Source organism: Sander lucioperca, chromosome 24 (assembly GCF_008315115.2).
Source record: "Sander lucioperca isolate FBNREF2018 chromosome 24, SLUC_FBN_1.2, whole genome shotgun sequence".
Lineage (NCBI taxonomy): Eukaryota > Metazoa > Chordata > Actinopteri > Perciformes > Percidae > Sander > Sander lucioperca.
The window spans coordinates 4348511-4374328 of NC_050196.1; the positions used below are offsets into that span (position 1 = coordinate 4348511).

The 25818-nt window shown below is 42.1% G+C and overlaps 2 protein-coding genes across 2 annotated transcripts in view; one reads left to right on the plus strand and one right to left on the minus strand.

Moving 5' to 3' along the window:
• Positions 1-25818, minus strand: part of LOC116058582 (gastrula zinc finger protein XlCGF57.1-like) — a 308880-nt gene that overhangs the window by 70083 nt on the left and 212979 nt on the right. The window lies entirely within an intron of this gene.
• On the plus strand, positions 435-24043 carry LOC116057795 (coagulation factor XIII A chain-like). Its single transcript, XM_031310387.2, has 18 exons — positions 435-547; positions 1777-1856; positions 2705-2801; positions 3592-3768; positions 4620-4868; positions 6126-6244; positions 6791-6898; positions 7074-7248; positions 8074-8212; positions 9414-9517; positions 9598-9686; positions 10950-11103; positions 11805-11914; positions 13197-13362; positions 13452-13606; positions 18962-19098; positions 21382-21487; positions 23822-24043. Exons 1-18 carry the CDS (start codon positions 466-468, stop codon positions 23855-23857), a joined length of 2283 nt encoding a protein of 760 aa, XP_031166247.1. The 5' UTR covers positions 435-465; the 3' UTR covers positions 23858-24043.

The following is a 25818-nucleotide window of genomic DNA, read 5'->3' on the forward strand; positions in this document are numbered from 1 at the left end:
TTGGCCTTTTGTCGGCTATATTTAACTGTAAAGACCGCTACACTTAACTGTCATGGGACCGGTCGGTGGTCGCCGTCATTTCATAGGATATCATTTCAATTGTTGTGCATAACGTTTTGTACGATATCGTATGAATCCGCTTATGAGAATGTGTTGCTCCAAAAAAAACACCAAAAACTTTTTTTTTAAAAAGCGTCAAAAAAAAAAGCCAAAAAAAAGCGTTGGAAAAGCATAGAAAAAGGTGTCATAAGCATAAAAAAATCTTATAAAGTGTCAAATACTAAAGTAACATCAAAGTGTTTTATTATTAGAGAATAATAAAATATTCTGTTGTTATAAGTATTTAGTGATGTACCTAATGTAAAAAGTAACTAAACTTATCGAAGTATATGTATAGATGTGTGTGTGTGTGTGTGTGTGTGTGTTTGTGTGTAAAAAGGGGAAGTAGTGTGTGTATATAAACTGATGCTGAAGTTGATCTCATCATCATCTGATCTGACCGTCAGAGACTCAACAGACAGACCAACTTCTCTCCTTCATCTGAGCGGTGAGACACACACACACACACACACACACACACACACACACACACACACACACACAATTTTAGCTGGAGATGCAAAGATTAACGTGTTCATTTTTAAAGTCTATACTTTTCATTACACATACTTATAAAGTACTTGAAGTACGGAATTATTCCGTTTATTTTACAGATTTCTCCTGTATATTTTTAAAACATGAACGTATCAAACGAATTACAAATATAGACTGTGAATGTACATGTCCATGGTAAAAGGTGTAATATCAGCTACATGTACTTAAATTATCAAAAGTAAAAATATTCATAATGCAGAACGGCTTCTTGAATATTTTTTATCTCATGTTTTTTTAAACAGAATGTAGAAGATATAAAAATATATCTTATGTTCTAACATAATTGAAATCAACGTGTGGAATAGTTTGTCCACATTTGACCATTTGTATAATCCCGAATATTCCCCGTGCAGAGTGACAGTGTCTCTGTGGGGCTTTATGATGACATTTTATACAGATATAACGATACGCTCAACACATAATTTGATACGATTCACGGTTTTAAGTTTTTCCCAGGATTTTATTTAACAGTACGAGCTGCAGACAAATGACTGAAAATATTCCTTTTATTTATATAAACTGGGCAAAAAAAGAGTTGTTTTTGCTCTAAGACACTTTTGGTACCTTTTTTCGATGCTTTTGATGTTTTTTTTTTTGGTTTTTTTTTAGAAGAAACAACCCACCAATAAACAGTTATCAAATGAGCTCCACCTTTACCCGCTGCAACATTAAAGTGATAAACACATTAATAATCAATAATCATAAATTGCTAACATATAATAGGGATGTTATGCTCAGGTCAGGATTCCATTCACAATTTTACTGTACGTCCTTGATACAATTTTCTCACGTTTGTTTTAACAGATACCAAATGACTGACAAATATTCCTTCATTTATTATCCTGAATAACAAAATTAAATTAAAACAATACACAAGTCAAAAGAACTAAATAAATAGAAAAAAAAGTCAAACAAGTGAAATCCAGTAGAAAAGTAGATTACGAACTAGGCCGTTTAGAAATGTCATTGTGATTCAGTTTTTATGTCAACCGGTTGCAATCTTTACACATTTATGTTGATTATTAACCGATTCACCACACATTGGTACATCCTACATTTCAATATTCAAAGTATTATATTTATGTTTTCTTGCATTCTATATTTGTTTCTCTCTCTGTGCAGTTACTTCAGTGAAACCTCCGGCCATCATGTTTCTATCAAAGGGGGAGTCAAACAACTACAAGGGGCGCTACATTGAGCAGGTACTGCACCACTGACAACAAACATATTACAATTTCAAAAAGAAGAAATGTCCATGGCACTCTTCTCGCAAAAAGTTAAAAAGAAGAAATTATGAATTATTTTGTCTAATATTTAAGATAAGAGGAGCGTATGTTGATGGGTTATCACAGACTGGTATATGTCAACGTTTTGTCAGAATACTGTTTTGAAAGCATTTCATTATGTTTTTAATGATTTGTTTTTGGGCAATGTGGTTGAACGAAACCCATTTTTCTGAAATAGAAACTTTGAAAACGGATCAAATTTGACCCGAGGACAACTTGAGGGTCAATCGATTAGTTGTTTGGTCTATAAAATGGTTAAAAAAATAGACAGTTGGGGATTTCCTCCTCTGTGTCTCCCCTTTTGGGACAATGTGTCTGACTCCAAATAAAAGACCTATATATCCCCGCATATTCGTTAAATTGGAATTACATTGATCCTAAGCAAGAGCCAAATAAAACGACAAGATAAAGTAAAATACATTTGTTTAATCAGTCAAGCATCGGAATTTCAATACACAGATCTGTGGGACCACAAAGCACGCAGAGACTAAGTTTCCCTAGCAACAGACAAAAAGCCAGAGCCGGTCCACGTACCTCTAGACTGTCAGACCTTGTGAGCCCCGATCTATTCTTCCCCTCATCTCTTATACTTTCTTTCTTGGGCCCCCTCTTCTTCTTCCACACCGGAACTGCCAGGGTGGGGGCCCCTATATTATGTCTCGTCTTCATTTGCCTACATTTGGACTACAACAATAAAATGCATTTACATGAAATCACTCCTCTCTTTCTTTCATTATTTCTTTTATTATTATATTAATCTTTAGGTGTCGACCTCCAACTTTGGGCATTTAGAAGAAGATTTTCCAGAGTTTGAGGCTTTTCCTGACGCTCCCACAGCCAGAGCACCTGCTGATGGCGGCAGTAAGATTCATTTAATTTATAATTTTTGTATCTGTCTGATTTAGTTCATTTCAATTTTATTTATAGTATCAAATCATAACAAGAGTTATCTCACAGAACTTTACAGATAGAGTAGGTCTAGACCACACTCTATAATTTACAAAGACTCAACAATTCCAGTAATTCCCCCAAAAGTGAGCATTTAGTGCGACAGTGGCGAGGAAAGACTCCCTTTTAAGGAGAAACCTCAGACAGACCAAGGCTCTTGGTAGGCGGGCGTCTGCCGGTGCCGGTTGGGGGTGTGAACAGTGGCAATTATAGTAACAATAAAAATAATGGAACTGTGACTAGAAATAATAGTTGTAGCAGTTCAGGGCATAGCAGGGCATAGCAGGGTGTAGCAGGATCAGGACCACGGCGACAGCTGCAACCATGACTTAGGTGCCACCCTAATCCAAGGAAAACTGCGGGGTGAGAAAACATTAGGGCTCCGGGGAATAAGCTCCCCAGAGCTAAATTAGTAACAAGCATTTCTGGGACATGAGTCCACACAGAAGGAAAGAGAGAGAAGAGAGGAGCTCAGTGTGCCAAAGGAAGTCCCCCGGCAGTCTAAAACTATAACAGCATAACTAAGAGCTGGTCCAAGGCAAACCTGAGCCAGCTCCATAAGGGTTGGTATGAATCTGACGACTATGAAGAAAAGGAGAGAATAATGATGATGATAATAATAAAAACTCTGATCTGATTCTCTGATCAGTGATCAATACACATGCAAACATGACGTACTCTCCCTTTATTCCTTTCCTCTCAGCGCACCTGTCGGTGCAGAATGTCGACATGTGTCAGCAGATAAACGAACTGCAACACAACACGGCCGCCTTCGACAACCCCAACCTGGTGGTCCGCCGCGGTCAGGAGTTCCTGGTGAGAGTCACCTTCAATCGCCCGCTGGCGCAGAACGACGACTTCCAGCTCGAGTTCCTGATTGGTGAGTTTGAATTCTGGGATAGGACACAGATTTACAGGTTTTTCCTGTGAATTTACATGTGCATGGTCAAAAAAAAGAACATGAAAAACCTGTAACTGTGAACAACCATATACATTTCTATTTTTTAAGACTGTTTAAATAAGGCTGTTCTCATGAACCATTCATATATATATATATATATATATATATATACATATATATATATATATATATATATATATATATATATATATATATATACATATACATAGCTCCGAAAAGTAATGAATGGTAATTTCTATGTATTCCATGTCTTCATTATTGCATGCAACACTGCATGCAACAAGAAATCTTTGAAATTGATCAGCATCAGATAACTCTACAATCTCTACAGAGGCAGACCGCTTCTAAAAGAGTAAAATCCTCTTTGTTTAACCAGAAACAGCTCTGAGATCACTATCCCTAAACCCACCAGACTCCATTTAATAAAGCAATTCTTTTAGCGTATATAGAGCCAACATATTTCCACATGTAAATCGGTAAACTGTGTTTATTTCAACCAAAACTAGAGTTGTGATTGTTGGAAAAGTGGATCCAAAAGGGCTTTTGACTTTGTTTTGTTTTTTGTTTCTGTCTACTTTGATTGAAGTTTATTTTGCAATGATAAAATTACTGTTTATTTACATTGAGTCTGGTGGCATTAACGATAGCAATTTCGCGGATGTTTTAATGTTTAAAGAAAGGATCTTACTCTTTAACAGAAAGGTTTATATCTGTAGGGATCTGTTGCATAGTGTTTGCTCGCTTTCTGGAGTTTCCCCTCCTTCCCTTCATCACTAATACTCCTCCTCCTCCTCCTCCTCCTCCTCCAGGTGAAAACCCTTCGGCCAGTAGGGGCTCCCTGGTGGCGGTAACCTTCAATTCCCGTCTTGGAGGCCCGTGGTCGGGTCGGCTTGTGGAGAGTCAGGGTGTAACTATGACTCTGGGCATCACACCGACGCCCAACGCCATCGTTGGGAGGTTTCGTATGTACGTAGCCGTCGTGGCGGGCACCGGCATGCGGCGAACCAAGAGGGACGGCACCACCGACCTGTACGTGCTGTTCAACGCCTGGTGTAAAGGTAGGAACTCTCCTGAGAGTCACTGGTCAGATGTTTCTGTCCTGTCTATTAATCAATTAGTCGTCAGAGATCTGGTCCGAACCATTTCAGACTATCAGGGAATAACAACTTGCAGATTTACAAGGTCAAGGTGCACTTACACATCATCTACTTTGAAATATTAGAGCTGAAAACAGAAACTGTGAGAGACAGACACTAGAGTTCTTGATTTTACAAGTTTAGTGAGTATTAGGGCCCTATCTTGCACCCGGCGCAGCGCAAGTGTCTTTGCTAGTTTAAGCCCGACGCAGTTGTCAATTTCCCGTCCAGTGCCCACGTCGTTTAAATAACAAATGCACCTGCGCCCATCTTTGCGCCCATGGGTGTACTGGTCTTACAGGGAGGTGTGTTCAGGTGCATTCTGGGCGTATTGTTATCTTGAGGCAGTGGGAAGTGATCGCGCCATTCACCAACAAAAACCTGGTCTAAAGTCAATAACGCAGCATTTCATTTTTATTTTAACAGCGAATTTGTAAAATGCTTCTAGGCTCTGCCAAAGCATGCACACACTATGCTTGTTACACACACACACACACACAGGGAAGCGCAGCAGCACACAAACATGCAAAAGACTACAAATAAAAATATTGCGGTGCAAATCCGCCATCATAATAGCAATGCGCCAAGGTCCAAACGCGCCTGGCTTTTAAAGGGAATGGGAGATGACACTCTGATTGGTTTATTGCATGTTACGCCCAAAACACACCTACCTTTTTTCCACTGTCAAATTAGCAAAAGTGGATTTGGACACTCCCTAAACGCACCTGCGCCAGGTGCTTCACGCCGAGATTTATTGTCGTTTTAATTGACATTTCCTGTAAATTATGTTTGAAAAAGTGTTGTTTTCTATGTTAAACTTCAAGAGAGAGTGAGAGCAAAATATTTCTTTCGGAGCCTGTTAATGCCTGTGATAAACTGAAGGATGCATGTTCCTTTTTGTGTTGAGAAAATTCTCTTACTGTTTAAGCTAAACAAAAAAGCCTTAAAAAACAGGGCTGTTTTTCTGACACCGTGAAACTTTTACTTTTCAGAGATAACGTGGTTCTCACAGGACAGTGACGCTACAAAGACATGATGCAACACAAAACACACATACACAAAAATCTTCTTAAATCTTCCTTCAAGCGGCTTTCATGTTTCAGAGAATTTCATTTGAGAGTTTAACGTTTTGTATCTGATAAGGGGTATTAAAAACTCTCGGACTGTCTCTCTTTGCAGATGATGCTGTGTTTCTTCCTAATGAAGCAGAGCGGAACGAGTACGTCCTCAATGACCATGGTGTGATGTATCAGGGTTCATTTGAGGCTGTGACAACCCGTGACTGGGTTTATGGACAGGTTAGTCTGGATCAACAGAGGCATCCTGCCACGATAAGCCTGACAAGCTGGATATCCGGTGTGGCGCCTAAAACTGATTGTCACCCGTGAGCGCGTGTGCAGCCTGTTAAAGGTGTATCACCCATATGTCCGCAGCTCACTTGTAAAACTGTGTGTTACTGGTTGTATATGCCCTTTAAAAAAGACCATTAGGCTGTTATTGGTCAGTGTGTCCCCATCTGCGCGCTCAGAGTCTCTGCACCGTTATTGCAGCCGGGGAAAGCACTGTATAGCGGCACTTTTTACCTATTTATAGTATAGTTGTGTCTTCACAAACGAATGTTTCTGATGGCACGTTTAAAAACAGTTTCTAATACGGGCTCTGTGCATTTCTCTGTCGATTGAGTGTTTTGATACTTTCACAGTATTTATATAGAACCTGAACCTTGACCTGCTTTATAATCAAAGAAGACATCTTACTTTACAATATGGAACCTTTAAAGAAATACAAACAACCCACAGCTTTTTTTTCCTCCTATCCCATGTATCTGTGTTTTCTTACTGCAGTTTGAGCGCGGCATTTTGGACACCTGTATTTACATCCTGGATGCGTCTCGGATGCCGATCAACGACCGAGGCAACATCATCAAAACGGTCAGGATGGGATCCGCAATGGTGAGAAAAGAGACTTTCACATGGCTGACTTTTTTGCAGTTTTAGTTCAGCTAGCTTGGTCCAGAGTGAACTATCTCAATAGCTATATGATGGATTCTTAAACAACTTGGTTCAGACATTTCTGATCCCCCAGAGAATGACGCTGATGATTCCCTGACCTTTCTCTTCCCCTCAGATTAACGCTCAGGACGATAATGGCGTGTGTGTTGGGAACTGGAGTGACAACTACTCGATGGGCAGGCCCCCGACATCTTGGACGGGCAGCGTCCAGATCCTTCTGCAGTACGCCAAAACTGGACTCCCTGTCGGCTACGCCCAGTGCTGGGTGTTTGCTGGAGTCTTAAACACCTGTAAGAGCATGCACTGTTTCCAGGATACACATATCAAGGTGTCATGTCAAGACTTTCAGATAACTTCAAGTGTAGATGGCCTACTGGGCCAAGGCCCAAAGGTTGTTTTAACAACCATAAAGAGACCCAAAACAAACACAGAGACTGCAGACAACTGCAAAGAGACAAAACTACCAAAAACTACATAACTACAAAGTAAGTAGTAGTAAGTAGTACAACTACCAAGTGAGAAAAGTACAAAATTAGTACAAAAAGACTGCTCCTTTGTTTTCTGTGTAAAATCTTCATCTAATAAGTAGCTACAACTGAAATAAATGCAGTGGAATAAAGACTACAATATTAATTATATATAATTATACTTCTCATATATATATATATATATATATATATATATATATATATATATATATCTCATTATGTTTTACTATATTTGAATGGAGCGGAGGCATTTCAATCAGGAGAGACTTCATGGCAGATATGCAAAGGTTTATTGTACATATGCATAATATGAAATATACAGAGTCTTTGGAGATTAGACTCCATCGTTATAAAATAATTTTTAAGGGGTAGTGAAGCCAAGACATACACCCCCCCCCCTTCCTCCCCCCATTCTGGTTGGTTTACTGAAAAGTGAACACCTCAAAACAGCTGATTAGTTTTAGGAAGAGAGAGAGGTGATTGAAGTTGTTACAAGTCTTCCTGAAAGAATTTACGCTGAGCTACATGAGTGTGTTTTTTGAAAGTGACACACCATGAACAATGTGCTATTTGTTGTTAGTATGAAATATTTAATGTTAATAATTTGAATATTTCATATTTTTGCAGTCCTACGCACCCTCGGCATCCCGGCAAGGCCCGTCACCAACTTTGTTTCAGCTCACGATAACAACGGCAACCTGAAGACCGACCTCATCTGCCTGCCTGATGGCTTGCCGGACTACAACAACACCAAGGACTGCATCTGGTCAGTCATGCCTGTTGCTAGGAGACCGCCAGGCCAGAAACTAGTCCATTAGAAATGTTTCTACTTGTCCAGATGCATGAAGTCATGATTTGAACCAGAAAGAAAACCTCAAATACTCCATTACAAATCTCAAATTTGTACTTAAGGAAATGTACATTGGTACTTTCCACCACACAGACACAAAATTAATACAAAGAGACAAAAATGACTGCATTGAGACGCTAAATAATACACTACATTACATGTCATTTAGCTGACGCTTTTATCCAAAGCGACTTACAATTGCTATATATGTCAGATGTCGCACACCTCTGGAGCAACTATGGCTCAAGTGTCTTGCTCAGGGACACATTGGTTGATATATCGTAGTGGGATTCGAACCCAGGTCTCCCACACCACAGGCATGTGTCATATGCACTGCTCCATCACATATCATCACTTTTATAAATTGATAACTTGTTAGCAAACAGTTGCGTATTTCCACATCCAGCAGTTACGGAGCAACATGGTCATTCATTTGTAGTCGTGTTTCTGTGTCTGTTTGCTGATTTTTAAGAGCTTTTTCAATAAAAACAGCTGGCTCTAACTGGGTAAAATACCTTAAATATTTACTTAAGTACACTACTTGAGTAAATATGCTTTCCACCACTGGAGAGAACCATGTTCGTAGATACTACTTCTTAGATCAGGGGTTTCCAACAAGTAGCTCGCGAGCAGGCTTCCAGTAGCTTGCCAATAGGTTGACAAACTGAGACACAAAATGACCACGATATTAAAAGTGAGGTAGCTGACTTTGTGGGCCATAGACGTGTAAAGTCGTAATTTTTTCTTGGACCCTGATGGGAATATTGTCAGTGATGTAGTTAACTACGTGGGCTAAAAGAAGTGTAAAATAGTCATGAACCTTGACGTGAAGTTAAGATTTTTCATAAGCTTTGGGTATTGCAATTTCTGTAAACATTAGCTTAATTTGGCTTATGCGTGTTATGTAAACAAATGTAGGCAATGTGATGCGAGTAGCTCTTGGTCACTTGGTCCAAAAAAGCTGCAGTTTCTTTACTGTGTAAGGTCTGTGACAATGACCCATTTTTGGATGGGAGGGTAATCAGATATAACATTAAGGTATTAGAACATGTGTAATCTGTGGTTTGGCTGACTAAACACATGTACAAAAAGGTGTACTGACAGCAAGTCTCTGTAGGAACTACCACTGCTGGAACGAGGTGTTCATTAGGCGCGACGACCTGCCGCCCGGCCTCGGAGGATGGCAGGTGGTGGACGCCACGCCCCAGGAGACCAGTGATGGTAGGACAGACAGACACAGACAGAGAAAGACGGACGGATCAACAGATAGCTGGATTCTAAACATGATGTTTGTTTTACAGGATATTATCGCTGCGGTCCAGCTTCAGTTATCGGCATCAAGGAAGGTTTGATCTGTCACCCGTATGACCCAGGGTTCGTCTTCTCTGAGGTTAGTTTCTTTCTTAATTTCTTTAATTCTTTCATGAAGTGAAAAAGGCATTTTCCCAGTGTTAAAGGAGAACTCCGGCCAATTTTTGCGTTAATCTTGATCGCTATGAATATGCGAGTACTGTCGATAGAAAAAAAAAATGAGTCGAATCGGTGCTAGCAACACAGAGTTGCCGCAGCGACGTCTAGAGCTCCCACTGAGCTAAAATGGCAGTTGTGGGGGCATGTTCTAAAGAGTGCCTTTGTGCCTCTTAACAGACACAAAAGTTTTTCACGTGCAACATGAACAGGGCCCTTACGTGACAACAAGATGCATTTTCAACTCAGACATCCTGCCGGTAGCTAGCTCGCCCTGCTAGCAGCTAGCTGCCGTCTGGGATGAGTGTGTTCAGCCAGGCTTCGGTAATAATCATCACGCAGCAGTTCCGAGTGTAGTTGTAGCTCATCCATTTTTGCGATCGATCTGGCGTTGATGAGTAGGAGTCTTGGCAGTGGAGGTCTGTATTTTAGTTCCCTTAGCCCAGCTAGCAGGCCCTACCGGCATCCTTGCTTCTGCTTTCTCCCCACCTTCGTCAAACTGCCGCGGCCGACAACATTCCACCGAGCGCCCGCTGTTCTGGCTATGTCCTCCAGAGGACAGGTCATGCCTTCGCGCCGAAAACTTGAAGTTTATTTCCCCCTAAAAAATAGGTAATTGAGCACTGTAGTGGTTATAACCATATCAGTGACTATGTAACTACATGGAAACGGTCAAAATGATAGCGTTAGAAAAGGCTAGCTGTAGTCTCACGCTGAAGTCCTGTGGGAATTCAGTTGTAGCAGGAAAAGGTAAACAGTAGTGTGCAGATCGGAGCGTAGTGTATAAAGAGTGAAGATCGGAGGTGTTCACAAGGGAAGAAGCTTGGAGTAAGAATAACGAGACATTGAGAACTTGTGTAAGTGTACTATGTTGTTATTAAAAACATAGTTTATAAAGACTTACTGTTCACGTATACAGGTAGGCGCCATCTTGGGAAAACAGCCATGACCAGTCGAACGATGAACGCCATGTTTGAGCTATGTTACTGGTTACTGGTTACACGTCGTTCGTGGTTCAACTGGCAGGCAATGTTAGCTTACACTAGCAGCTAGCATAGGCTATTTTTTTTGCTAACGCCAAAGATTCTCTATAACTAAAGAGAACGCATTACATGCTGCACTAACGGTATGAAACGCTACACACTTTCTGTCACCTAAATTGTCATCATAACGGTGTTTCCTCCAGGTGAACAGCGACGTTGTCTTCTACCAGCGGGATCGCTATGGGATTCTGACTCCGTACTGGGTGGATAAGGATTACATCGGAAAGGCTGTTTACACCAAATCTTTGGGCAGTAACTCACCAAACAACATCACACAGAACTACAAGTACCTTCCAGGTAACACACATACACACACATTTCAAATTACAAAAAATTAATAAGACAAGACTTATCTTATTAGTTTAAACGCACAAGTGAGAATCAAGATCTTTATGACATGGAAACCGTTTTTTTCCACAGGGGACGCCAAAATTAACACAAAATGAAAGTTCCTTGTAGTTGCTTTAATGGCAGGGTTAGTAATGTTGAAAAGATAGCAAGATATGAAAGTAGCATCTCCTCTGGGCTCCCTCTAACCCCTCCTCCCGCCCACACACAGATATCCACGAGACATTTCCTAAAAACAACAAATCCCCCCCAAAAAACGCAGCTGTCCAACAGAAAAACGGCAACCATGGCGTCAATTTCCATGCCTGTCAACTCCCTCAGCAGTAACCACTGCTGAATAACTATGCCAATGTTAACTTTAGTTTGTCCTCTAGCTGTATCTGCAGCCCTTTAAAGTCACCGCCTTTTTCAGCTTCAATCTCTTTTCTTTGCCTTTTTAGCAGGGCGGGCGGTTGCAATTAACCGCAGCAATGGCAAGGAGTTTTCTCCTCCATTAGCACAATATTTTCCTGTGTGTGAGTGAAGTACAAGTACTTTAAACGTGTGCAGCAGCTGTGTTTCTAGATACTGCGTCCTTAATGTGACTCAATTTAAGACTTGAGAGGGTTGGGAGACGTTGGAGTCGGTGGTGAAGTGATTTCTGTCTGCAGGTAGTGCAGAGGACAAAAGGACTATGGCCCGGTCAGAGGAATACGGCGTTGAGAGGAATCACTCCGAGCTGCCCGAGACCACACTGTCTATCATTATTAACGCCAGACAGGTAACACACCTGTCTACATGTCTGTCTTTCAGTACTGAACATTATGGGTGTCTCGATTTCCAATTGAGAATTGATCGAAATGAGCTTTTTCAATTATCAATATCAAAGGATCGGCGATTCCCTGTATTTTTTTCTCTCTCCACCCCCGCCTACTTCGCATGTCTGGAAAAACAGACACAATGTAGCGTATCCGGCTGGTAGCATGCAGCTAAAGACACAAGGTAAGGTTAGCTTAGGGGTAGCCTGCAGCTGCACTCTTCCAGACACCATGGCCACTGCCACTAAGATGACAGAAACAACAGAACTGGAAAATCCTCCTGCTTCCCTGAAGTCCCCGTGTGGCAACATTTTGTCTTCCCTAAGTTATGGAAACAAACAACAAAGGTAAAGCAGGTGGGCTCTGACAGGACTCCATGGTGCATTCAGATGCACCTTGTAAACTCTGAGAAACTCAAACTGTTGCAAAGTACCCTTCTGGCATCTAGTGGCTCTTATTGTGGCATTTCCATAACTGCTGAAATAAAAATGTAAATGGGTTTATTTTAACCAAACCAGATTGGTAATTTTGGCAATTTCAGGGATGTTTAATGTAAACAAAAAGGATCTAACTCTTGAACAAAAAGGTCTATCTCTGTAGGGATCCTTTCAATAATATTGTCAGACACTTAAAGGTGCTCTAAGCGATGTCACACGTTCTTTAAGCTACAACATTTTTTGTCACATACAGCAAACATCTCCTCGCTATCTGCTAGCTGCCTGTCCCCTGAACACGCTGTAAAAAAAAACGCGGTCTCTGTAGACAGCCCAGGCTCCACAAACGCCAACAAAAACAAACAGTGCCAACCTGCACCACCAAACATAACAAACAGTCTTCCAGCGTTCCAGCCAATAACCGACAAGAAGGATTTGGGGTTCAGGTTGGGGGGGTTAGTGCGCGGAAGCATGGAAGGGAGGGAGAGGGGACGGGATGAGGAGGAGGGAGGGGCGAGCTAGCCTTGTTTTGTTTGAAAATACTTCAATAAGAAGTGCCGTCACTTAACATTGCTTAGAGCACCTTTAAAATAATAATCGGAGAATGTCAGTGGCAAAAACAGCACGTGTTGTGGACGGAAATTGATGGTGCGCAATTGCCCATTAACATTACGTTGCATCTTGTTCCGCGCACAAATTTCAAAGATTATTGTTCAGTCTCTTAGACACAAACACATAGGAAAATAGGGTCCAAAAAGTTACCCTTTAAGTACAAATTCAATGTACTTGTACTCTCCTCCCTTCTCTCCAGGTTAACCTGGGTCAGGAAGTCAACCTACAGGTGGATTTCAACAACCACAGTGATGTCCCCAAAACCATCCGAGCCAACCTGGCCTGTTCCGTCATCTTCTACACCGGAGTCAGAGCCAGTCACTTGAAATATCACAACTTCACCATCACCGTGCCGGCCAATCAAAGTAAGCGATGTCAGAGAGGAAATAGTATTTGTGGTTATTAGAGATAACCCCTGTTACAATCATGATGTGTGTGCGTGTGTGTGTTGCAGTGAAGAGTGAGATGGTGAAGCTCACAGCTAATGAGTACATGCCGTATTTGGGCACCCAGCTCTGCCTGCACTTCATTGTGACTGGACAGACTGAGGACGAATCAGTGACCGCCATCAAGGTGCTCGAGCTGCAGATTCCGACGCTCACCGTGACGGTAAGACTCGTGTCAGGGTTGAAAATCCTCTTTAAGATTTAGTTTGGTGTATTTTGTTGTGTTACCTCTGTTAATTGTTAAGAAGAAGTTAAGACATAGAGCTTTTATTGTGACGGGAAAATCAGAAGTGGTAAAATGCTGTAACGAGTGGCCGTTGACTGTGTTGTTCATTAATAAAGAGAGACGTGCAGTGCCGTCTTGGTTCAATTCAATTCAATTTTATTTATAGTATCAAATCATAACAAGAGTTATCTCGAGACACTTTACAGATAGAGTAGGTCTAGACCACACTCTATAAAGCCCCAACAATTCCAATAGTTCCCCCAAGAGCAAGCATTAGCAGTGGCTATTGCGACAGTGGCGAGGAAAAACTCCCTTTTAGGAAGAAACCTCGGCAGACCCAGACTCTTGGTGGGCGGTGTCTGACGGTTGGGGTTATGACGGTACAGGATGTAGCGTGGCACAGCAGAGCATGGGTGGACGCGGTGGACGCAGCAGGACGTAGTCGGGCATTGCAGGGAATCGCAGAGCGTAGCAGGGTGTAGCAGGTCCATAGCCACAGCTGCACCCAAGACCCAGGTCTTGGTGTCGCCCTAATCCGAGGCGATGTTCTGGGTGAAGAAGAAACATAAGGACTCCGGGGAGTAAACTCCCCAGAGCTAGGTGAGTAACAAGCACTTCTGAGACATGATGTGCATAAAAGGAAACAAAAGAAAAGAGCGTGTCATAAGAAGGAACTTCCTCGGCAGTCTAGAATTATAACAGCATAACTAGGAGAGGCACTATATTATTGATTATACGATAGGTAAATCTGATGACTGTAAAGAGAAGCAGAGAGAAGCAGGGGTGCTGTGTCTGCAGCTATATACCCTGCCCCGCCGGTCTAGGCGTTCACTGCAACTCCTCACTCCCTAACTATAAGCTTTATCAAAGAGGAGAGTTTTCAGTTTAGTCTTAAATGTAGCGACGGTGTCTGCCCCCCGAACCCAGATTGGGAGCTGGTTCCACAGGAGAGGAGCCTGATAGCTGAAGGCTCTGCCTCCCATTCTACTTTTAGAGACTCTAGGAACCACAAGTAACTCTGCATTCTGGGAGCGTAGTGCTCTAGTGGGACAATAAGGTACTAAGAGGTCCTCAAGATATGAAGGAGCTTGACCATTTAGAGCTTTATAGGTCAGAAGAAGGATTTTAAATTCAATCCTGGATTTTACAGGAAGCCAATGGAGAGAAGCTAATACAGGAGAAATATGATCTCTTTTCTTAGTTCTTGTCAGAACACGCGCTGCAGCATTCTGGATCAGCTGGAGAGTCCTAACGGACTTATTTGAGCATCCTGATAATAAGGAATTACAGTAGTCCAGCCTGGAAGTAACGAATGCATGGACTAGTTTTTCTGCATCGTTTTGAGACAGGATGTTCCTAATTTTAGCAATGTTACGAAGGTGAAAAAAGGCTGTTCTAGAGGTGTGTTTTAGATGGGCGTTAAAGGATAGATCCTGATCAAAAATAACTCCTAGATTTCTGACAGTAGTACTTGAGGCCAGGGCAATGCCATCCAGAGTAATTATATCTTCGGCTAATGAGGTTCGTAGGGGTTTGGAGCCCAGGACAATAACTTCGGTTTTGTTTGAGTTTAACATCAGGAAATTGTAGGCCATCCATGATTTTATATCTTTAATGCAAGCTTGAAGTTTAGCTAGCTGGCTGGTTTCGTCTGGCTTGATTGACAGATATAATTGGGTGTCATCCGCATAACAGTGAAAGTTAATTGAGTGTTTCCTAATAATATTGCCTAGAGGAAGCATATATAAGGAGAATAGAATTGGTCCAAGCACTGAGCCTTGAGGAACGCCATGGTTAATTTTAGCGTAATTGGAGGGTTTATTGTTAACATTAACAAATTGCGATCGATCAGAGAAGTAGGACTTAAACCAGTTTAGTGCGATTCCTTTAATGCCAACTAAATGTTCCAATCTCTGTAAGAGGATGGTATGGTCAATAGTATCGAATGCAGCACTAAGATCTAATAAGACAAGTACGGAGACAAGTCCTTTGTCTGATGCAGTTAGAAGATCGTTAGTGATTTTCACCAGTGCCGTCTCTGTGCTATGATGCTTTCTAAATCCTGACTGAAAGTCCTCAAATAAGCTATTGCTATGTAGAAAATCACATAACTGGTTAGCGACTACTTTCTCAAGGATCTTGGAGAGAAAGGGAAGGTTAGATATAGGTCTATAGTTGGCTAAGACCTCAGGATCGAGGGTGGGTTTTTTCAGTAGAGGTTTTATCACAGCTACTTTAAATGACTGCGGTACATAACCTGTCAATAAAGACATATTTATCATATCTAGCAATGAAGTGTTAACCACGGGTAACGCTTCTTTAAGTAGCTTCGTTGGGATGGGGTCCAAGAGACAGGTAGATGGCTTAGCTGAAGAGACCTTTAGCATTAATTGTTGAGGGTTTATAGGATAAAAGCAATCTAAGTATATGTCAGGTCTAGTCGTTCTTTCCAGCAGTCTGTCAGTTAAAGGTGACCCATTAGAGGTTGGGGGCAAGAGGTGATGAATAGTATCTCTAATTGTTATAATTTTATCGTTAAAGAAACTCATGAAGTCATCACTACTCAGAGCTATAGGAATAGATGGCTCAGTAGAGCTGTGGCTATCTGTCAGCCTGGCTACAGTGCTGAAAAGAAACCTTGGGTTGTTCTTATTTTCTTCTATTAGTGATGAATAGTAGTCTGATCTGGCCTTTCTTAGGGTCTTCCTATAGGTTTTCAGACTGTCTTGCCAGTCTAAACGAGATTCTTCCAGTTTGGTGGAACGCCATTTACTTTCAAGTTTGCGCGAGATTTGCTTTAATTTACGAGTTTGGGAGTTATACCAAGGTGCTAGTTTCCTTTGCTTCATCGTCTTCTTTTTAAGGGGAGCAACAGAGTCTAAAGTCGTCCGTAGGCAGGCCGTAGCATCGTCTACGAAATGATCAATTTGAGAGGGACTAAAGTTTACATAAAGATCCTCTGTTATATTACGGCATGTTGATGAGTTTAGTGCTGTTGGAATATCTTCCTTAAATTTAGCTATAGCACTGTCAGATAGGCTTCTAGCGTAGAAGCTTTTATCTAATTTCGTATAATCGGGTAGTAAGAATTCGAAAGTTATTAAGAAGTGGTCTGATAATAAAGGATTTTGCGGGAATACTATTACGTCTTCAATTTTGATGCCATATGCCAGCACAAGGTCGAGGGTGTGGTTAAAACAGTGCGTGGCCTCATGCACACTCTGACTGAAACCAATTGAATCTAGTAGTGAGTTGAAAGCAGTACTAAGGCTATTGCTGTCAACGTCCACATGGATATTAAAATCACCTACAATAAGTACTTTGTCTGATTTTAGGACTACACATGATAAAAACTCTGAGAATTCCGATAAAAATTCACAATATGGACCTGGTGCTCGGTAGACAACAACAAATATAATTGGCTGTACTGTTTTCCATGTTGGATGCTGAAGGTTAAGAACGAGATTTTCAAAAGAGTTATAATTTAGTTTAGGTTTAGGATTAATTAACAGGTTAGAGTCAAATATGGCTGCAACTCCCCCTCCTCGGCCTGAGCCTCTAGGAATTTGAGTATTAATATGAGTGGGAGGAGTGGCTTCATTTAGACTGACATAATCTTCATGGCCCAGCCATGTTTCAGTTAGACAGAATAGATCAATTTGATTATCGGATATCAATTCGTTTACTAGTATTGCTTTAGAAGACAGAGATCTGATATTTAGTAGACCGCATCTAATTTTCCTATCCTGTTCTATCATTGCAGTGGTAGTTGTAATTCCAATTAGGTTGTTAAGTATTGCCCCTTTTTTGGTTACCTGTGGCTGACGTGAACTGGATGCTAAATTGACTATGTTTGCAGTCAACTCCTTATTACTTAGGGGATTCAACACTTTGTATGGTCTATTGTTGATTATAACTGGAATAGTACTAGTATTACATTTTACCCTGCAGAAAACATTTTCAGATTCATTCACTTGTAAAGTGCCATTAGGATCAATACCTGGGGGGCATGAATCTGTGATATTTTCAACAGAATGTCAATACTTAACTTTCAGTGTGGTCGTTATGTTGTCAGATAGCAGCCTGGCTCCATGTCGGTTTGGGTGGAGACCATCATGTTTCAGCAGGCTGGGCCTCTCCCAGAACAAGTTGAAGTTGTCGACATAGGGAATGCCCAGGGAAGCGCAGTGGGGTTTCAGCCAGGTGTGGAGCCCGAACAGTCTGGACCATCTTTCAGCACCCTTTCTGTAGGTAGGTAGAGGCCCAGAAATGACGATCCGTTTTCCTGTGCCCATCAGGGTGGTGATGAGAGTGGTGAAGTCTTTTCGAAGTGCTGTCGACCGTCTCTCTCTGATGTCGTTTGTGCCCACATGCACGATGATGTTGTCGACCTTAGCGTGGCAGGCGAGGATGCTGGGAAGTTTGTGCTGGATGTCACGGACCTTGGCACCAGGGAAGTAGTAGACCTTGGACGGACCGCTAGGTGTAGGGGGAATGTAGAGGTCCCTGACCATGGAGCTTCCGATGACCAGCGTGGAAGTTGTTGGGTCTGAAGGGGGGCGCGCCGACTGTGTGGATGGGCCAGGATGAGCGCCGTGGGGACGTGGCAGAGAAGGGTTTCCGCAGAGCAGAGGGAACTCCTCATCGTTCATCAGAATGGTGTAGCGATTTTCTAGTCGTATAGGTTGGGCTGGGCCTGAGCGTTGTCCTGACCGCCTGCTGTGGTGCTTGCTTATACGCCATGGCTCAGGCTGGTGTGGAGTGGAGCTGGTCAGCAGAGCTGACTTGGTTCTCGGCAGAAGCCGAGGAGAGACGACAGGGACAGAGGTTGTATTAGTGCGTGGTGGGGTGAGAGTAGTGCAGGGCAGAGTGGAATCAAAACATCCGACATTAGTGTGTGTGTGAGGGGAACTTCCAATGATAATGGTGTCAAGGAACTGTTCATTCACCTTGATCTGGTGGAGAGTCGCTATTCTGGCTTCAAGTTCCACTATCTTCTGGCTGAACAGGAGGCACGAGTCGCAGCCAGGTGTACAGCTGAGGGGGGGCATCGTGTAGCTTGCTAGTTTAGCTAGTAGCAACGTTGACGGAGGCCCTCTCCAAAACCGATCCCTCTTCTTCTTCTTCACTTGCAGTTCACGGTTCCGGCATTGGACGCCCGTGTTTCTTTATTTTATAGTCGAGCCAGAGTCTGGGCGATGCAATAAACCCTCGGTGTTAGTGCAGCGCCATTGTGCGCCTTGTGTTGTTATTGTTCTTCTTTTTCTACTACATCTTCTTCTGTGTTTCCAGCTGAGTGGCTTGTGTCGGGTGCAGCAGGAGATGTTTGCCAACGTTACCTTCACCAACCCCTTCAACTTTGCGCTGAAGGCCTGTAGGCTGTCCATGGAAGGAGCTGGAGTCATGAGCGAGAAGACACGTTTCTACAGGTACACACACACACACACACACAAACACACACACACACACACACACACACACACACACACACACACACACACACACACACACACACACACACACACACGTGATATATAAGTGAATCTCGATCGCCCCCTGGGGACTGGCTGCAGTATAAGTCCCGACCCCTCTATGTTAGCGGATGGGACATGGGCCAAACTAAAAAATCAAAGTGCACGTCAAATACTTTTTCCTAGAGCTGCAAAGGTTAATCGATTAGTTGTCAATTATGAAATTAACCTGCAACTATTTCGATAATCGATTAATCGGTTTGAGCGAAAAATTCAGAATCCAGCTTCTTAAATGTGAATGTTTTCTAGTTTAATCACTCCTCTCTGTCTTTGAGTTGATGAAACATGGACCAAAAAATAAATAAATAAATCAAAGTAAATGTCTAATAAAATTTTTCCCAAAGATTGTTTCTGTCATTTTAGGTAGTTCTGATCACGCAGATGTTTGTTCCAAGTGTTAATTTTTCTGATCAGTTGGTTTTTATAAGGGCTGTCAAAATGAACGAGTTAGTGCCAATTCCTTTGAACGCCACATATGTTTTGACGCAGGTTTAACGCACGCTGTTGAATTTAGTATCACAAGAGGTATCGTTAATCCTTCTTTTAAGGAAACATGAAGTTAAGGTACTGTCCTGATAAGCTAAGTTAAGCTAATGCTAGCTTGTGTCAGATAAAGCATTTTTTATTTAGGTGATTAGTAATATTTTAGTAAGATGCTGAAAATGCTGTTTGTTGTGTGTTATCAAAGCAACAGCTCGGTGGCTCGAGTGGCCCAAGTGGCAAGTCAATCCCCATAGACCCCCATGTTAAAAAATCCAAACTTTTACAGCATAAATAAACACGTTTACATTCTGGTTCTATTAAATTTCCCCCTTTGACACTTCATGACAACTGTATGAGGGGTGATTTTTTTTAAATAACTCACCCATTTAAATTATATTAAGGCTTAAAGTTGTGTTACTAACGACACAAATTAAGATATTTTGGTAAGAAAAGCCGCATTTTCCATTTAACCAAGTATCCTGTATCATAAAGACATGTCTGGCATTCGTAGCAAAGCAAAATGCTTAAAAATCGGATGAAAATGTTGTGAGAAATTATGATTTTAATTGTGGATAGACCTCCTGCCTTGCAGCATATCAGTCCCAAAATTGTTGCCGCATCTACGGATTGCTCAAATGAACAGCAGCGGCCAATGCGGTATATATATAGGGCAGCAGTTTTCAGATTACATTATGTACTTACATAATTGCAAAAGGGTTCTCGACTGTTGTAGAAAGAAGTGGCTGATCTTTAATGCAATATCTACATTGCCCATTATCAGCAACCATTCATCCAATGTTCCAAAGGCACATTCTGTTTACTAATCTGATATCATTGTAAAAGGCTAACTGAGAAAACATTGGAGAACCCTTTTGCAATTATGTAAGCACATAATGTAATCTGAAAACTGGTTCAGCTGGTATTCTGTCTATAATGGAGTGGAATGGAAATTTCTAAGTGACCGCAAACTTTTGACCGGTAGTGTATATACATATATGGCAGCACCCGTATCCGGGATATTTTGGCTTCCCTTTTGTACAGTGAGAAGTGGAGACGCGTCGTCCATCTTTATATACAGTGTATGATCTCGAGCAAGCAGCCCACAATTTAGGCGACCCAATTGGTACATCAAATGTTTTCATACATAATTTTCCTCCTTGTTAATGTCTTCCTAAACTAACTTTAATGTGAGTATATCATGGAGAAGTAAAGAGACATGAAATGTTTATATTGACACATCAAAGCTTCACTTACATGGCAAATGTCAAAATCTTCTGTATGAGATTTTGCAATACATACGTAGTCTCGTTTTGCCAGACCCTCCTCCAAAGCGCGCTGAAGGAGAGTTTGGCTACTCCACACAGCATTCAGGGATGGGAGGAAGTGCTCTGGTTTAATGGCATTTCTTTAAACCAATCAGAATCGCCATGGGCGGTGCTAAGCTCCGCACAGAGCCACTGCAAAACACGGCTCTTAAACACGAAAAAATGTCCGTGGTAAAAGGACAAGAAAAACTTGTAACTGTGAATAACCATAACTTTGTCATTTTCCCTATCCGGAATATTTAGCCTTGACTTTTGTACAGTGGGAGGAAGTGGAGACACGTCGTCCATCTTTATGTATACAGTCTACGGTGATAACATGTTGTGGCTGTTTGGCTCGTGTGTATTTATACCCGTGCACCTGTGTGTGTTTCAGAGTCATCAATCCTCAGGCTTCGATCTCCTGGAAGGAGTCGTTCATCCCTCGGTTGGCCGGAAAGCGCTGCATTGTGGCGGTGATGGACTGCAGCAACCTCTGTCAGGTAACCTCCACACCTTCCTCTCTCATATTACCAGCAGTGGAATGTAACAACAATTACTCAAGTACTGTATAACGTAACTGTGTTCATGTTCAGAGACCGTCCGCGGCAATTAGCCATATCCGGACACATCCGGCCTCACACAGTTTCCTGTCTTTTTGCGGTGCTTTTCCTGGGTGACTGCCCCCCCTTTTTCGCGGCAGACATGTTGACATGTCATAGTAGGAAAAGTACGGGTGTATTCAAAACCATTAATGATGGCTGCATTCCACTTCGGAGAGCCCCTGGTATTGTGCATGCTGACTCACTGAAATAGCTTACTGGGGCACTTGATGGAATTGAGCCATCGTTAAGGTTATCAATTTCAGCTGCGCTTTTCCTACTATGACAAGTCAAAATGTCTGCTGTGAAAAAGGTCCATTAGTATGCAAAAATGACTTTGATGAGAGACAGCCGTGAGAAGGCTTGCGCGAGCGAGGCTCAGGTGGCGCTACAACTTTACGTTTAGCTTTTACTGAATAATTTGGAGTTGTTGAAGCATGCCATTTCATTGTGAAGAACACAAGTACAGCAGTTGACAGCACTGATGTTAATTGGACTTTTTAATACAATTATTACCCCCCGAAAAAACCAGCAGCGCCCAGAAAGTGTTTACAGCGGGGAGATAGGGGCGTCCGAGTATGGCCAAGGGTAGCGTGCGGCTAATTCACCGGTGTTAGCTTCCTTTTGCCGGCTCTCGTAAAGACAAAGCTAAAGGAAATGGTTAACATGATATTCCATTAGAAAGGTAAGTAGCAGGGCTTGACATTAGCAACCGCCAAATGATGGTAGATTTCGGCAGTGGCGGGTAACACAGTTACTCTCACTAGCCACTTTGGCGGGTGGCATGCCTTTATATTGTAACACTGGTGGCAGGAGAAGCCTACTGTGCCGCCGTCTGACACAGGTAGGGGTGTCACAAAACCAAACATTAAGTAGTCGGTGCCAATACCAGTAAAATAACACGATTCTCGATGCCAGTTTTGGTACCACATGTTCATCAGTTTAAAAGATAATTTATCAACCGAAGAAAGTCTCAGTTAGCCGTAGGTTTATCATATGACCACTTAGTTTCGTGTGAAACCGCTCAGTGAACTACATCTCTCGTCTCACATAATTTACATCACCTAGCTTGATGCTCAACTTGCTCGCTAGCTAGCTAGCTTAGCTCTGTTCCACAACACATGTAACACTACCTTACCTGATGTGTTTTATCCAGTGAAGTGTTTTCGGCAGATAAGCAAAAGAACAAGCAAGATCCGCTGCTCGTGTGAGTAACGTCACATCCCCGGTACGATACACATAGACATCGTAGTTTCAGCGAGACGTCATCCATGCGACTTTGAACTGTGTAGTCTTTCTAATTACGTATTTTCACAGTCTTATACTTCAACATTTTAACAATAAACTGAGACTTTCTTGACTTGCAAAATTATCTTTTAAACTGATGAACATCATATGTGTAATTCATGGCTCAATTCAAACGGGACCAAAAAATAATTATTATCACTCCATTGACTCTCGTTCATATTTTTTGAAAAAGATAGGTCCCATGGACCGGAAGTAAAAGGGCGTGACTTCTGCTCTCTATTCCATGATTAGTTCAGTTTGTTCGTGACCTCTTATTTCTGAATGTAAGTATCGACTGGAACACTCTGAAGCGTACACTGCCCCCATCAGTTCCAGAAGAGGCGCAGCACCGATGCTCTAACACTGGCATCAGCGCTCACGGTGCTTACGGTGCTTCAAAAAAAATGGGTATTGTCAGTGTTTTGTAATTTTAGAATCGAAAGGTATTGCAAGTATCGGTTCTCGTAACATACACAGGAACACAGCTGTGACCCAGTGTGCAGCAGCAGCAGCCCACGACCAGCGTACGGTGGCCTGTACGGTACATCAGACCAGCAAGCCGCGGCGATTCCTTAAAGATCCCCCAGAGCGCCGTACAGCGCGCGCACGCAACATGGCAAGCCGAGGCAAAAGTTACCTCCGTACAGGTCATAGACGGTATAAGGTATAGGTTTGTAGAAGAAGTACAGAGAGAGCTTCCCGTCCCCGAGGGCGTGTGCTGGCTGCTAAGTGACACACGGGTTGCATGTTTTCACACAGAAAGGATCTTTACACTCATTATGAGAGCTGAATATTAGATAACTGCAGTGTTATATTTTCTGTGTTTTTTTGGTGTACATTTAAAGTACTTGTACTTTTTACTTGAGTATTTCCATTTCATGCTGCTTTGTACTTCTTCTCCACTACATCTCAGATGGAAATATACTTGCCCTGTTTTTGTTTTTTCAGGTGAGGGGAGTTGCTTGGGTCGACATCACGCCCTGAGATGATTGGTTCACAGAGCTTTGTGACCCCGCCCCTCGCCATGTCCACTACGCCTCCACCAATCACAGCAGCTTCAAACTGAGTGGGCGGAGCCGACAAACCAGAGCAAACCACGTCTTTTATGATTTTATTCCTTGTTTGACTTCAATGTACACAAATCCCAGGAAATTCCAAGCTTTGAAATTTTTGCTCCACGGAGGGAGGCAGGTGAATTTGTGTGCTGTAGCAGTATTTTGCCATTGAGAACGCGCTAGCATGCTAACGGTTAGCCCCCTATGCCCCTTGTTTAGGCTAGTGAGGTAGAAAGCCGTGCTGATTTTGAACAGCTCACCCGGAGACTGAAGGCAGGTTACATTCAGAAACCCGTATCTCACTCAAAATAGCATGGATGGGTTTTTTTTTTCAAAGTTTGTATGCGTGTGGAAGCACCAGAGACACAAAATAACACCACCAAATCCCAGAAAAAGAGAAGTTAGAACTTATCTGTTATAGATGTTATAAGAACAACAAGTAAAGAAAAGTCCTTTACGACAGCAGCTGTGGTAAAAACACTACCGCTTTTGTCCAAAGCGGCCGCTAGAGTCAACACAAACTGAAAGTTACATATTTATATAGCCACTTTAATCATCATTACAATGTTTGGATGAAAAAAAAAAAATTGTTGGTGATTGTAGTCTTCTTTTTTTCCACTGCCGAACCTTTTCTGCTAACAATAAAGCATTTTCAAAACCACGGAAGGTGTCACAGAACATTATTTCCACATCCATCAGAATCATTGAGGACAAGACAAACTGCAGTTCAGTTTCAGTATTTTTTAAAGAAATCACTCCAATGCCGTTTCAACAAAAGGTTTAAATGTCAGTTACAGCTGTGGAGGAAGAACTCGGCAGTGGCGGAGCTAGAAAATCCGGTGGCATGGGAAGAATACGCAGGAATCCCCAAAATGGTTTAGGGTTACCTTTTGTTGATCATAACTACTGATAAAATAAAGACACATTTGTAAATCTTTACATATCTAACCCTAGAACATAGACAACAGAAAATAGACATTAACTGAAAACATGTTATTTTACTCAGTGATATGACATGTTATGCTACTGTACTGCAATTTATATGGAAGGAGAATAAAAGCATAGCATGTGGTCCAGGGTTAACTGCAGGCCTACCCTCTTCATCCCTGTCATCTCCCTCTGCCTCCTCCTGATCACTCCATGCCTCTGTCACTCTTTATGAATCTGCAGCCTCCTCTTCCTCCCTCACATTCAATTCTTCTTTTTCCTTTTCTCCTTCACTTATTTCTTCATCTCCTTCTGTGGCCTTCTCCTGCTCTGACCCTCCTTGTCTCTCCAGGTTACTGCCTCCTCCTCCTTCATTTCCCTCGTACTTGTCGTCCTTTTGCAAGAAAACTGGAAACGTCCCCACTTTTAGCTTTCATTTTCATTCAAAGGCTTCAGCTAATCTCTCCAACTGTACAGCGGCCTGCAAGAGTCAAGACGTGAAAAGCTCTGGTTATCCTTGCGATGCATTACACTGTAGGTCCATGTAGCTAATAAGTATAACAAAAGTAGATCTGCCCCTGGTAGGCAGACAGGCAGAGATTCTATGGCACAGAAAAAAAATAAGGTTAGAAGCAAATCAGACAGAATACACGAGGAAATATACTGGAATGCACAATTCAAGTGACTACCACTGTAGCTGAGACGAGGAACTGGCCAGCAGTGAGTGGTTGCTATGGTGCAGCGTTGATTAGTGTGTGGGTTGCAGGTGTGCAATTGGGAGCAGGTGAATCAGCTTGGCAGCAATCAGGAGCCGGGAAAGTGAGGGAATCACCACGGCAACAACACAACTTTTACCTGTAACCGCACACTTTAACTGCAATAAACGACCTGAAAACGTTCTCCACCAGTGGTTATTGCATCATATTCAGGTCAACAAGTAAAAAAGCCAATCACACATCAGAT

What these genes read in the sequence shown, in the direction of transcription:
- LOC116057795 (XM_031310387.2), top strand. Translation starts at nt 466, where the DNA reads ATGCTGAAGTTGATCTCATCATCATCTGATCTGACCGTCAGAGACTCA. An exon ending in AACACCAAGGACTGCATCTG is followed by an intron (nt 8,213 to 9,413) that starts GTCAGTCATGCC and finishes AAGTCTCTGTAG; the next exon opens with GAACTACCACTGCTGGAACG. An exon ending in TCATTATTAACGCCAGACAG is followed by an intron (nt 11,915 to 13,196) that starts GTAACACACCTG and finishes CCTTCTCTCCAG; the next exon opens with GTTAACCTGGGTCAGGAAGT.